Source organism: Neophocaena asiaeorientalis, unplaced genomic scaffold, assembly GCF_003031525.2.
Source record: "Neophocaena asiaeorientalis asiaeorientalis breed wild unplaced genomic scaffold, Neophocaena_asiaeorientalis_V1.1 scaffold515, whole genome shotgun sequence".
Taxonomy (NCBI): domain Eukaryota; kingdom Metazoa; phylum Chordata; class Mammalia; order Artiodactyla; family Phocoenidae; genus Neophocaena; species Neophocaena asiaeorientalis.
The window spans coordinates 3,463,047-3,477,920 of NW_020175829.1; the positions used below are offsets into that span (position 1 = coordinate 3,463,047).

Here is a 14,874-nt window from a genome sequence, read left to right on the forward strand (position 1 = left end):
AATTACAGTACACTGTATTTTAAGCAAGTAAAAAGACATTACCAATATAATGAAGGACCTGTGCAGCGATCCCCAGTCTCCCACTTCTTCTCCCCACACCCCCTCTTATATATTTCTGCATGCATACATACATACAGGCGTACATACTGCTTATATATTTCTTTGGACTGTGGGATCCCAATGCAGAAAAGATGCTGGTGGGAGCATTTATAGTGCAGTGATTAATAGAAGAAAGCAGAAGTCACAGACTAAAGTTTTCTTGTGATGAACATTTACAGACTGTGTCTACCAACTGTGTGACTGTGGGCAATTTATCCAACCTTTCTCAGTTCTATTTCCTCATCTGTAAAATGGTAATAATAGTTATACTTATTGCGCGGGTTGTTTTGGGATTAGACTGTGCTCCTAAATCATTTATACGCGGCACTTCAAGCACTTCAAGCTGTTACAAATGTTTTCTCCCTCACCACCTCACAGACTGGGAAAGGGGCCTAGAAGGGGGTGAGAGTATTACTAGGGGTCACAGCTAGTTAACATCAGAGCGCAAACCTAAACCCAGATCCCTGATTACTCCGGTTGGCCGGGACCCCTTCCTGCTCCCCATCGCGTTCGCGGGTGTCCGCAGACGTCCATCCTGCCAATGCAGATTAGAAACTCATCCCTCATCCCACAGTGCCCACGACACTGGGAAGTCTCTACCAAGTACCGACGATAACTGCAGCGAGCTCGGGTCATGGCTTTTTGCCATTTAGGAAAGGGGAGGGATGGGCATGGACAACACTGGCTGACTCCCTAGGAGTAATTAAAGGTTAAAGGTAGTTTTCGGCCTGGCGATCTGAGCGTTCCAGCCATTTGCATTCCGATACAGCTCCTTAGCGGCTGGCGCACCTGGGGCGGCGGAGGCGGGGCCACAGCGTGGGGCGCGGCGGCCGGGGGCGGGGCCGGGACGCCCGGTCTTCGAACCGCAGAGCCCAGCGTTGCGTTCCGGCCCCGGGGCGTGGCCTCGCGCAGGTACGTCGAGCTTCTCGAGTTTCACTGAAACTTTTCCAGCTGCGGGGAAGGCGTGCGCTGAGGCTCCAATTAGGGGCAGGTGGGAGGGTGGCTTTTTATCCTAGCGGCGAGTGGGACTCTGAGTTTCGAATCGTTGGCGGCGAATTCCCCGCCCGCTGGGTGTCGGAGCTGCTGGAAGGATGCGAAGCCTGAGCGCGGCGTGGCTGCTGGGGGGTGTCATCCTGCTGGGGACCTCTGCCTCCTGCAATCGCACCGTCCTAGGTGAGAAACTTGGCCAAGGAGGGCTCGTGCGGCTAAGGAGCGGGGGTCCTGGGCACCATGGGCAGGTGGGGGAAGAGGGCCAGGTGCGGGAAGGGTGTTCTGCCGCCGCCGCCAACTCCTCCCGACATCCCGCAGCCTCCTCTCGGCCGCTTTGAAGGGGGATCCCTGCGCCCTGGGAGCAACCAGCTGGGACAAGCGGGAGAGGCTGAAGTCTACGGAGGGGAAAGGGAGGGAGCGGAGTGCTCGCTTCTACAGAGTACCCAGAGGGCTTAGCCTCTCTGGCCCCGGTGGGTTTCTTCGCAAACACGAAAATCCTTAAGGAACATTTCGCACACCCTTGAGACTCGTCCGGGCTGGTCCTGCAGGACCCGCGGAGTTAGCGAGTTGATGGCTCAGAGCGGCGTGGCGTGGATGGGAGCCCGCGGCCTGGAAACTTTCTGCTTCTGTTTTTGCAGCCTCCTTCAACTTTTGGAGGCCACTCTTTGGGGCCGGCCCACGGCGTTCAAGACGCCCCCGGGGCCTGCAGCTCCTCTGGCACAGGGCACAGCCGGGGTGTGGAAGTCAGGGCCGGACCCTGCTGGGTTCTTGGGGTGACGAGCGCTCACCCCGAGGTTTAGGCCAGTTGGGCGGATTAAATAAATGGAATTTCTTCGACCCTGCTTTACATTCGACCAAGTGAACTTACGGCCCTGGGTTTCCCCGGCCTTCGCTGGCTGCGGCTCAGGTCTGTAGGCCGGAGGCTGCCCGCCCCAGGAAGGGAACAGCACGGGAGCCGTCCCTGGCGGCGCTCAGGTGCCAGCTTGTGCGCCGCAGCCGGGTTCCACGGGTGTGCTGCCCTGGGTGTGCTCCAACTTGTTCGGCTGCGGGTGGAGCCTCCCGGGCGGAGCAGGCCTCCGAGGGCGTAGGCGCTGTTAAGCCTGGTATGGCACTGCTGTGATTCTAAGGACGCCCCGCTGTTTGGGGCAGCCAGGGTAGCCTTAAAAGGGAAGTTTTAATTTCCCTGCGAAATGTGCAGACCTGTTGTAAAAGGCAGGTTCTCACTTTTATCCTCTTCATAAAGACATTGTAAAAGAGCAAGTCACTGTGAATTTGAATTAGACGGAAGAATGTGATTCTTTTCCCTTTGGAGTTACAGCAAAGGGTATTTTGGTGGATACTTGGAAACTGCACCCCTGGTACACATTTTATTGACAGCATTACCGAATGTAAAATAGTTGTCTGGTGGGAAGCAGCTGCATAGCACAGGGAGATCGGCTAGGTGCTTTGCGGTGACCTAGAGGGGTGGGATAGGGAGGGTGGGAGGGAGGGGATATGGGGACATGTGTAAAAGCATTTGGCCGATTCTCTTTGTTGTGCAATAGAAACTAACACAGTATTGTGAAGCAATTATATTCCAATAAAGATGTATTAAAAAATTTTAAAAACAAGAATAAAGGCATTTATTTATTTACAGGAAGTACTGAAATTGTCATGCACGCATGTCCGTTTACCCATATGTTAAAACTTATAAACTTAAAATTTAGGAGCAAAGCTTAGTATGTGCAAACATTTTTTTTTTTTTGCGGTACGCGGGGCTCTCACTGTTGTGGCCTCTCCCGTTGCGGAGCACAGGCTCTGGACGCGCAGGCTCAGCGGCCATGGCTCACGGGCCCAGCCGCTCCGCGGCATGTGGGATCTTCCCGGACCGGGGCACGAACCCGTGTCCCCTGCATTTAAAAAAAAAAAAAAATATGTGGATGTTGATGATTCATCTGTTTTATAATTCAAACGGTTCCTATAGGAAGCTTGCCTGAGTGTCTGGCTTGTTCTTGTTTACGAAGTGAGGGGCTGGGCGGGGATTCCTGAAGTATAAGGGGCCTTATTTTAACAACAATAACAAAAATCAAGTTACTTGTTAACCAGAAGTATTTAATATTGCACTTTTTTTTCCCTCCACATATTTTTACTCCTTTGCAGGGTAACTGTCCTAAAGGGTCAGTTAAGTAACAGCGAGACTTAGGTAGATGGAGCTTTCCTCACAACTTGAAGCTAGATTGATTTTAATTAAGAAACAGGGCTTCACCAGTGTTTCTGCCCTTTAGCACCTGTCTTTGCTTACCCTCTTCGGTTCGACCCTAAGGTGTGCCCCTCAGTTTGCAGCAGGACACATCCTAGGTTTGATTTTTCTTCTCCAAGGTTTTTCCCCAAAAGACTGCCTTATGGAAGGGAACTCAGCCTAGAGTGTAACCTTCTCATTTTACAGATACGGGCCACTGAATTGAGGAGTGAGGGGCAAGGAAAACTGTCCATCAGGCCTCTGCTTTCTTTCTGATCACAACAGTAATCGATAGTTATTTCTGTAAATATGTTTCATCTGTCTCCCCACCAGATCACGTACTCCAGGAGGCCAGGGACCCCTAGCGGCACCTCCATCACCACAGTCCAGCACAGTCTCATTCCCTAAAGGACCTCAGTAAATAGCAAATGAAGAATGAAGTGAAGGGACTTGCCCAGAGTGACCTGGTGGTTGATGGCAGTTCAACATTTAAGTCGGCTTCTTTCAGGCACTTCTTTCCACTGTGTCACAAACCTGAGAAGTCCCCTGTAATGCAGTCATTCCATTTTTCTTTTGGAGACTGAAACTTGTGTTCTTTTTGTAATTGGTTTTTAATTATACAAGCTGTATGTGATCACTGTAAAGGAAAAATGAGTCCAAAAAAGGGGTTGCATTAATTAAATCACCCTCAGTATCCAAAGCACTGCTAACATTTTGGTTTCCAGCCTTTCTCATGCTTTCATACATCTGTGCATAAAATACATATTCACAGAGAAATTTTTTTGTACAAGTATGTGTTTATATAAACATCAGTAGCATATCAGTAAATATAAAACATTTTTAATGACTCTAAAATGTTGTCAATGGATGTATTATAATTTTTAATTGGTCCTCTGTTCATAGACACATGGGCACATGGTTTTGTAATAGTAATAGTAAACACTGGCTGATTTCCAGTGTTTTGTAATAAGAGAGAACACATAGAACATGAAGATGGGACTTTAAATTTGTGTTTGGTCGTCTTCCTGGCCTTGTAGTTACTAATTAACCTTGATAGGCAATGTTTTAGTGAAGTCTGTGTTTGTCTTATGGTTTTATTAGCTGGACAAATGTTGAGAGGAAAACAGTTCATCCTGAAAGAACACGAGAAAGTTGACTAAAGTGTACCTGGAGAAGGGGTACCGAGCGACTGAAGCTTTTATTTTTTTTGATCTGTGCTCCCAAAGGTCGGAGCAAAAGAAGATTTGGGGTGAGGAGGATAGTAGGGGAAAGAACACAAGAGGAGAGTTTAAACAAATAAAGTAGCTGCTCTGTACTTGCTTTGGCTAGGAGGGTGCGCAACAGGAAGGTGCTTAATATAACAAAGAACAGGTAGCGTTTTTAAAGTTAAAAGTTTTCCATGCATTTTTACCCCGAAATTGTACAAATCCGAAGAGTTAAAAAGAAAGCGAAACATCCCCTCTTCTCTCCCCTCTTCACTCTCAACAGACTTTTCTATGCAGAAATATATGCATTTTGTAACAATAGAAGGATCATACTGTACGTTCTGTCCTACAGTTATTTTTTTTTTAACCTAGTAGATCTATTCACGGTCAGTATAAAAAAAATCTGTCCGTACTTGTGTAGAGGGAATATTATTCATTGTATAAATGCCATAAATTAATGAACTAGCCTTTTTTGTTTTTCGATGGTCATTGAAACTAACATTTTTGTTTTACCACGGTAAACAATATTCTAGTAAATATTCTTGCACATAGTGTTTTTGTGTACTTTACTAGTATACGTTCAGGACAAATTCCTAGCAATAAATTGATGAGTCATAGGGCAAGCACACTGAAAATTTTGATGTTTTTGCCAAATTGCCCTCCAAATAGATTGTACCAATTTACACTCCTTTGAAAAAGTAATCCAAACAACATAGAGGGGTGTGAAGTAAAAAACGTAAGTTTCCCCTCCCCATCCATTTTACTCTATAGAGATGGCCGTTGTTTATAGTTTAGTGGGTATTTTTCTAGACTTCAGATCTGCAAACAAATTATAATTTTGTTATATAGATGGAAGCATATTCTGCCAGTTGCTTTTTTTCAATGGACATATTGTGACTCTCTTTCCATTTCAATGCTTATTAAGTAGTGTAGTGTCTGCTATTAATGCTAGGGACTGTGCTGAGGATATGGTAAGTTAGAATGGTGGTTGATGAACGTTGCTTATTTCCTGTTTGTTTGTAATTGGGGTGGGGGGATGATGCCTTAAGCATCAGTGGGTGCGTATTCTTGTGTACTTGGGCAAGTATTGTTGATTACAGGTCCCAAATGGAGAATGCTTTTGTGTGTTTAAACTTTACATGTGTTTAAACTTCATATGTACATTTAATTTCATCTTCGCTCTCGAAAATAGAAATGATTTTGTCTGGTGTGCGGATGGGTTATAGAGTTGGAAGCTGGAATAGCATCAGTTCTAGACAAGTTCTGTGAGTTGGGGTGACTGGGATAGGATGCTGTACGAGGTAAAAGTCTGTGCACTGTGCTGAAAGGGCTTCAGGGAACTTTGAGCAGCATCTTGACATTTACCAGTGTCAGAACTGACCAGTGTTATACCAAGCAGCACGCTGCTTGTGTGCTCTGCCACTGGTACAATGAACATAGCTAATATGACTGGTATTTCAGATTGAGATCATTCAAGGTCGTATGTTGGAATATTCTCAGGAAATTTTTCTTTCTCTCTCTCTCTCTTTGAATCCTTCCCTAACTTTTTGTAGTATTTCTTGCTCTTCCCCCCCTCCCCTTTATTTTAGCACTCTTATTTAAGATAGATTTTTATCTCTCTTTACATGAACCTTCCTGACCTGGCGTGTGTTTATTTTTATGGGAAACTTTAGACATGTGAAAGTAGAATATTACAGTGAATCCCAGGTACCTCTCACTCAGCCTTAACAATGATGCCCCAGCCTCCTTCCTGCCCTCCTTCCTGTGTTATTCTTTAACAGCTTTCAGATACAATTTGCAGACCATACAATTCACCTATTCCAAGTCTACAATTCAGTGCATTTTAGAATATTCACAGTTGTCTATCCATTACCACAATCAACTTTAGAATATTTTTATTACCCCATAAGAACATCCCAATCCCCAGCTCCTGGCAACCACTAATCTACTTTTTTGTCTATGGATTTGCCTATTCAGGACATTTATTATAAATGGAATCATACAATACATATTCCTTTGTGACTGACTTCTTTCAAAAGCATAATCTTCTCAAGGTTCATCTGTATTGTAGCATGTATCAGTTCTTCATTTCCTTTTATTGCTGAATAATGTTCCATTGTATGCGTATACCACATTTTGTCTACCCATTCATCAGTTGATGGACATTTTGTTATTTCTGCTTTGGGGCTTTTATGAATAATGCTGTTATGAACATTCCTGTATAAGTTTCTGTTTGAACACGTGTTTCAATTTGTCCTGGGTGTATACTCAGGAGTAGGAATTGATGGGTCATATGGCAACTCTATGGTGAGCCGTTTCAGGAACTGTCAACTTATTTGCACAGTGCCTGCATCACTTTACATTCCCACCAGCAGCACCTGAGGGTTCCCCTCCTTGCGTTATTTTGAAATAAATCCACATATAATTTCATCTTAAAATATTTCAGTATGTATTCATAAAAGATGGCAATTTCCTTTTCAAACATCACCACATAATAACCACTGACAAAAATTGTGTAATATAATCAAATACTCAGTGTTCATATTTCTAATTGTTTCATAAGTGTCATAAATACTATATTAATAGTTTGTTTGAATCAAGATCCAAACAGGGTCCACACATTACATAAGGTTAATACTGTCTTATAAGTCTTTTAATTTATGGGCCCTACCTCCACACCTCTTTCTTGGTTTTTGCCTTGTAATTTATATTTTGAAGAAATGAGGTCCTTATCCTGCAGCAGTTTCCACAGCCTGGATTTTGCTAATGACATTCTTATGTTATTGAACATGTCCTATTGTCCCCTTTATTTCTATTAATTTGGCTGTTGGATCCAGGGGCTTCTTCAGATGAGGGTTCGTTCGTTCGTTTGTTTGTTGCAAGATTACTTCATAGGTACTTCTTCCCTTTGGAGGCAAATAACGTCCGGTTATCATGTTTGTGATGTGGGTAACTCCGGACAATCAATGCTTAGATTTTCTTCCCTTTTATAAAGCAAGTTATGTAATTTTATTTGTTTGTCTTGGTACCAAGGGAAAAAATTGAGTCTTTTTGTGGTAATTAGAAAATCTTGGTGGCTCCATTCTGTAGAAACGCAGTCTGATTCATTGAGTTGGTCTCTGGTGGGCTGTTTCTGGGCTGGGTGTCCCAGCTCTCTGAGTGGAAGAGTCCACAGGACAGGGGTCCACTGTCCAGTCACCAGCTTTGCCACACCTGCCTCTCCGGAGAGCCGCTAACCGCTTTTCAAACCAATGGAGAATTTATAGGATTCTCTTACACCTCTGAAAGTCTTCCAGAACATGTTAATATTAATACAAATAAATGTATAAATTATTAGAGGAGGGACTAGTTCAAAGCGGGGGTGTTAAAACTTTACATTTAAAATTTTCTGTTTGAGAACAGACGTGTGGAATCCGCACAGGTTAGGTTGGTCTCAATAGACTCCAGCGCGTGACCTCACATCAGTCTCTGAGGCTATGTGATATAGGGGTTAGAACCAGGGAGTCTAGAAACGGACTGCCTTGGGTTGAATCCTGACTGCCTTGGGTTGAATCCTGACTCTCCAACCTAACAACTGTTCAGCCTTGGAAAATTTACTCAGTTTTTTCAAGCTTCAGTTTATGCATCTAGAAAATGCAGCTCTAATAATAGTACCTCCTCATAAGGTGTTGTGAACGTGAAGTAAGCTAATACACGTGAAGTGTTGAAAGCAACGCTGGACACACGATATTAAGCGTGTGTGTCCTGGAATCCCCTGCCGGCGTCTGTGTGGTTTGGGTACTAACTGGGTCAGGCTAGAGCTCTAAAGACATGAGCTGCGCTCTTGATTCTCCTTCCTTTTTTTTCATCGGTAGGGCTAGCTGAGCTTTTCAATCCACCCCATGTGCGAGGTCCAGGGCTCTGCCAGGGACCACGGGGATAAGGAAGTTAGGAATTAAGGATAAAGGAATTAGGACAGTCCTGGAATTAAACCTGTAATCTCACACAGAGACTCTTGCCATTTTGACTCCTGGAGCAAGTTCCAGACATTACCAGTCTATAAATATGTCGTTACTATTCTCTTGTGGTGTGTAAAATCGGTCACTCTGCTAAACTGGTTGTGAAAAACATGTAAGTGGGTCATGAAATCAATGTAGAAGGTGGTGACTGGATTTTATAAGAATGGAACAGAATACAATAGAAAGTATTAGAGTGTACCCTGCACAATAAGGCTAATTATTATTTTGTGAAACTTTTTTTCCATTATGGTTATATGTATCAGAACTGGGTTACCATATAGAATGTATTTGTTACTGTGGGTTATGGTCAAGCTTTGAAGAACACTGTAATATGTAGGGATATTATTTAATTTTAATTTTATTTTATTTATTTATTTTTGCGGTACGCGGGCCTCTCACTATTGTGGCCTCTCCCGTTGCGGAGCACAGGCTCCGGACGCGCAGGCTCAGCGGCCATGGCTCACGGGCCCAGCCGCTCCGCGGCATGTGGGATCTTCCCGGACCGGGGCACGAACCCGTGTCCCCTGCATCGGCAGGCGGACTCTCAACCACTGCGCCACCAGGGAAGCCCTATTTTATTTTTTAAATTTAAAAATAATTCATGCTCGTTTGAAAAAATTATAAAAGAAATTGGAAGAAGAGATGAGTCGGTCCTAAGTGTACTAACTTCCTGTGTCTGCGGTAACAAATTACCACCAGCTGTTGTTTTCAGTTCGTAAGAACTTATTTTCTCACAGTTCTGCACGTCAAGAGTCGGAAATCAAAGCGTGGGCGCCTCTCAAGGCTCTAGGGGAGACTCCGTTCCACGCCTCCTCCAGCTACTGGTGGCTGTTAGTATTCCTTGGCATTCCTTAGCTTGTTCCTTGACTTTACTCCAATCTCCGCCTCCATTTTCACATTGCTTTCTCCTTTCTGTCTTCCTTCTCTCTCAAATCTCCCTCTGCCTTTCTCATAAAGACAATTGTCATTGGACTTAGGGCCCACCTGGATAATCTATGATGATCTTCCCATCTCAAGATCCTAATTGCATCTACAAAGACCTTTTTTTCTAAATAAGGTAAGGACCACAGATTCCAGGGGTTAGGACATGGACATCTCTTTTGGGGGGCCACCCACTCTGCTAAATGAGAAGTGAAGTATTGATCTCTACACCCTTTCATCCACCCACTTCTTAGTTGGGAAGCCTTAAGAGAAGTGAATAATCCTGCTGAACATGGGTACAAAGGTAGGAGAGGAAAAAATGATGACTGAACATACAAATTATCAGATAAACTTGTGAGTCGGTTGCACATCCTCCCTGGCATACTGTAGTGCCCTGGTGAAGGACTGCTCGTCCCCAGAATTAAAGGCAGATCCTTCCATGTCCTCACATTGTCCCTCATGTTCATCCGCAGGTCCATGAGCACCTTGTTGGCATAGGCTGGCTATGCCATTGGTTTGTGATTTGTAAAGTTTAATTCATAATATGGGGATGAGAGTGGAAATTGTTAAAGCTTGCCATGTTACTTGCTTAGAAGTCAGAATACACATTTGTCTGAACAGAAATCATGCACCTATCCGTCCAGTGACCTTGAGGCCGGAGGCTTGCCTGTCTTCTTCTGGCTTCCATGGGAAGGTCTCCAGGAAGCCCACACAGTAGTGGGGGATCCCTGCCCACGGCTGAGGCTGTCCTTGTGGCTGGAGAGGGACTATCTCTGTGCTCCTGAGAATCTCGCCGTGTTGGACTTTGGGCTAGGGAGTGACAGGCCAGGCTGGATCCTGTCTTATGGCCCCAAGTGAGATAGATGGCCATGATGAGAACAGGTAGGAACTAATGAGTGTGGACAGTTTGTAAAAATAAATTGAAATACCGTCACCTTTTTCGAGATTCATAGAAATCAATGTTATCTTCTACACATACTTCACAACCCTCCCATAAAAAATACCTGCTGTTAAAAAAAAAAAAAAAAAAGCAAGCAAACCAATCCAGAACATAGAAATCTCAGTAATTCCATCACCCAAAGAAAGCACCCGTAAGTATTTTGTGTACTCCTCCTCCTGTCTTCTTCCTTTCTCTTCTTTCACACAGCACAGGAAGCTTTCTTCAGCTACGCTGCTCTGGAGAAAGGCAGGGCTGCCGTAACATGCTGTCCGTGCCAGTTGTCTCTCAATCCCTTTCGGTTCATTCTGCTTCTTTTTCTCCTCAGCTGCTCTCCTCCTTTCCTCTTCTGCCCAAATTTTCAGGTGACTGTAGCGCTTAGCAGCACCATCTTGTCCGCGACCTTCCCACCGGCCCTCCTGTCTTTCTTTGAAGTGATTTTATTTGGACAAACCAGCATTTCTGTGGAAACGTTGATTTCTGTAATGACCCTTGTCTGCCTTGCCTTTCTTGCGCAGGAACCAGTAGACCCTCTAAAGGAAGAAGTCTCATTGGTTACGTTGATAACTCACCTCAGATCACGGGGAGAGGAGCAACAGTGGAACCAGGCTTCTCTGTGGATGAGTTTTCTGCCTCTGTCCTCACTGGAAAACTGACCACTGTCTTTCTTCCAATTGTCTACATGATCGTATTTGCGGTTGGTTTGCCAAGTAATGGCATGGCCCTGTGGGTCTTTCTTTTCCGAACGAAGAAAAAGCACCCTGCTGTGATTTACATGGCCAACCTGGCCTTGGCGGACCTCCTCTCTGTTATCTGGTTCCCTTTGAAGATTGCCTATCACATCCATGGCAACAACTGGATTTACGGGGAATCTCTCTGCAAGGTACTCATTGGCTTTTTCTACGGCAACATGTACTGCTCCATCCTCTTCATGACCTGTCTCAGTGTGCAGAGATACTGGGTCATCGTGAACCCCATGCTGTACCCCATGAAGAAGGCGAGCATTGCCATCAGTGTCTCCCTGGGAATATGGCTGCTGATTCTGCTGGTTACTATCCCCTTATACGCTATGAAGCAGACCATCTACATTCCAGCCCTTAACATCACGACCTGTCATGATGTTTTGCCAAAGGCGGTGTTGGTGGGGGACATGTTCAATTATTTCCTCTCTCTGGCCATCGGAATCTTTCTGTTCCCAGCCTTCCTTACGGCCTTTGCCTATGTGCTGATGATCCGGACCCTCCAATCTTCTGACTTGGATAAAAACTCAGAAAAGAAGAGGCAGAGAGCCATCAAGCTCATCATCACTGTCCTGGCCATGTACCTGATCTGCTTCACTCCTAGTAACCTTCTGCTCGTGGTGCATTACTTCCTGATTAAAAACTGGGGCCAGAGCCACGTCTATGCCCTGTACCTCGTAGCCCTCTGCCTCTCCACCCTCAACAGCTGCATTGACCCCTTTGTCTATTACTTCATTTCACAAGACATCAGGGATCACGCAAAGAATGCTCTGCTTTGTCGGAGCGTCCGTACTGTAAAGCAGATGCAAGTATCCCACACATCAGTCAAATTCTCTAGGAAATCCAGCTCTTACTCTTCAAGTTCAACCAGTGTTAAAACCTCCTATTGAGTTTTCCAGCTCCTCGGATGGAAGTTAGGTACGGGGATTTGGAACCTGATTAACATTATGGGGATGCTTCTGTTGTTTCCCAACCAAGGGGGTTTCATCACATACCATGTATATGCAACAGCTCTCAGGATTGCTGGGAGCTTCCCTGTTTGCATAAGGAAAGTTCCCCAAATTAACACAGATGTCAGTTTCAGAATTCCTCTACTCAGGTGCTCCTGGAAACGGAACTGATGGAAGCAGACTTTTCAGAAGGTGGAGAAAAGACAGAAACCCAGTGATTTGCAAAGACTAGTATTGGCGTGAAGACCAAGTTCTTAGCTAAAACTACATTTTACATCTGGGGTCAGTCACAACCATGTTAGGGCTTCAGGGCCCTCAGAGGTGATTGGTCCAATTGACTGGCTTTAAGGATAAGGAAACTGAAGAGGTGAGGGAGCTGCCCAGAATTAGATTTCCAACCAATGGCAATAAGTTAAGACTGGACAGTTTTGAATGGTCAGTGGGGTTCTTGTACCACCTCATCAAAATCCTTGTGGATCGGGCTTCCCTGGTGGCACAGTGGTTGAGAGTCCACCTGCCGATGCAGGGGACACGGGTTCGTGCCCCGGTCCGGGAAGATCCCACGTGCCGTGGAGCAGCTGGGCCCGTGAGCCATGGCCGCTGAGCCTGCGCGTCCGGAGCCTGTGCTCCGCAACGGGAGAGGCCACAACAGTGAGAGGCCTGCGTACCGAAAAAAAAAAAAAATCGTTGTGGATCTTGTTGAAAAATGCAGATTCATTATACTCAGGAATCAGAGCTCAGAGTGTGGGGACAGGGCCCAGGAACCTTCATTTTAACAAGATTTTCGTGCACTCCAAACTTTAGGAACTATTGGTCTGGGTAATGCTTTGACTTGACAAGGGGCCATGGCAGTTTTTGAAAAGAGAAGCAAACAGGATGTTGTGTGTCTCTTTTACGTTCAGCTTATAATGAATTCTGTTTGTTGACTTATTGGGACTTTCAATTATTTATCAATCCTTTGAGCTTTTGTGTATATCATTATCACTTCAAGGAAAATACATCAAGGATTTTAAATGTAGAAAAATAAATTTTGTGTAACTCTTTACTGACTTCAATGAAATCTTCAGGTTGTCTGAATAACAGATTGTTTCACAACTAGGAATAGTGTTTACCACTTAGTATTTTAAAAAATTATTGTTGGGGCTTCCCTGGTGGCGCAGTGGTTGAGAATCCGCCTGCTAATGCAGGGGACACGGATTCGAGCCCTGGTCCGGGAAGATCCCACATGCCACGGACCAACTAAGCCCGTGTGCCACAACTACTGAGCCTGCGCATCTGGAGCCTGTGCTCCGCAACAAGAGAGGCCACGATAGTGAGAGAGAGGCCCGCGCACCGCGATGAAGAGTGGCCCCCGCTCGCCGCAAATGGAGAAAGCCCTCGCACAGAGACGAAGACCCAACACAGCCAAAAATAAATATTAAATAAATAAATAAATAAATAAAAATTTTTGTTGGACTATTTATTGCCAGTTTTGTTGACTTGTTATCAAATATGAAATTATAAAGCCGTCACTGGGTTTGAACCACATCCGTTTGGAAAAGAACTTCTGGAATAGAAGTGATTTGCAATGTATTTAAAGAGGTACTTGACTCCAAGCTGACTTTATACAACTGGTGTATTTGTGACCTTTTAAAATAATTGTTTTATTGTATGATTGATTTATAAATAACACATGACTTATTTTTTACAACTTATCTCTGAGTTATGTGGCTTTTGCTTTCACTTTTGTTTTCAAGGGAGGGAGTGAGAGAAGGGAAGCAAAGGCATCACTCTTCTAAGAAATGTAAGTGATTCTCACAGCTTATTTTTTACGTAAATAGGGCCATATTATACACATTGCTCTGGGATAATTGTTTTTCTTTTAACCACATTTTAGAATTCTTTCCATGTCTGCATCTGTGAATTGACCTCCATTTTTAAAGGATACAGACTACTTAATATCTTGGATGTATTGTGACGTTTTAGTCATTTAGTTATTTCCTACTTATGGCTCCTGAAATTGTTTCTCTCTCTCCCTCTTTTAAAACAGTGCTGGGCTTCCCTGGTGACGCAGTGGTTAAGAATCTGCCTGCCAGTGCAGGGGACACGGGTTCGAGCCCTGGTCTGGGAAGATCCCACGTGCCACGGAACAGCTGAGCCCACGTGCCACAACTACTGAGCCTGTGCTCTAGAGCCCATGAGCCACAACTGCTGAGCCCGCGTGCCATAACTACTGAAGCCCTCACACCTAGAGCCTGTGCTCCCCAACAAGAGAAGCCACCACAATGAGAAGCCTGTGCGCCACAGTGAAGAGTAGCCCCCGCTCACCACAACTAGAGAAAGCCCGCGCACGGCAACAAAGACCCAACGCAGCCAAAAATAAAATTAATTAATTAATTAACTAATTAAAAAAATAGTGCCTCATTGAACATCTGTGTGTAGACATCTTTGTGAGTATTTCTGTAGGATGAGGTCCTGAAAATAGAATGGCCAGGTCAAAAGTTATCGATGCCCATTTAAAATTTTGGTAACACTTGCCAAATGGCCTTCAGTAATTTATACTTCTACCAAAAAGTATGTTTGCACCTATTTCCTGAAATGCTCATCCATCAATCTTCTTTTTTTTTTTTTTTTTTTTCCAAGGAACCCATGTCCCCTGCATCGGCAGGCGGACTCTCAACCACTGCGCCACCAGGGAAGCCCCATCAATCTTTCGAAATGTTACCAATCTAATAGGAAAAAATCTCATTGTTATTTTACTTTGTATTGAAGCAGCACAGCTTAGTGGCTGCCAGGCAGGGCTGAATTCTGACTCCATTATTTCTTTGTTTTATTTA

General features: G+C 44.6%; 2 protein-coding genes across 3 annotated transcripts in view; both read left to right on the forward strand.

The window, feature by feature from the left end:
- Nucleotides 1-1,061: 1,061 nt before the first annotated feature.
- On the forward strand, nt 1,062-12,591 carry F2RL1 (F2R like trypsin receptor 1). The gene is made up of 2 exons (XM_024732797.1): nt 1,062-1,272; nt 10,887-12,591. Exons 1-2 carry the CDS (start codon nt 1,191-1,193, stop codon nt 11,996-11,998), a joined length of 1,194 nt encoding a protein of 397 aa, XP_024588565.1. The 5' UTR covers nt 1,062-1,190; the 3' UTR covers nt 11,999-12,591.
- Nucleotides 1,190-14,874, forward strand: part of CRHBP (corticotropin releasing hormone binding protein) — a 102,400-nt gene continuing 88,715 nt past the window's right edge. The window contains exons 1-2 of one of the 2 annotated variants that reach the window (XM_024732799.1): nt 1,190-1,272; nt 13,795-13,841. The gene's annotated coding sequence lies outside the window, so the exon portion shown is untranslated. Of the gene's footprint in view, nt 1,273-13,453; nt 13,842-14,874 lie in introns of those variants that run through there. The other variant, XM_024732800.1, reaches the window with a different exon arrangement.

What these genes read in the sequence shown, in the direction of transcription:
- F2RL1 (XM_024732797.1), top strand. Translation starts at nt 1,191, where the DNA reads ATGCGAAGCCTGAGCGCGGCGTGGCTGCTGGGGGGTGTCATCCTGCTG. An exon ending in CTGCAATCGCACCGTCCTAG is followed by an intron (nt 1,273 to 10,886) that starts GTGAGAAACTTG and finishes TTTCTTGCGCAG; the next exon opens with GAACCAGTAGACCCTCTAAA.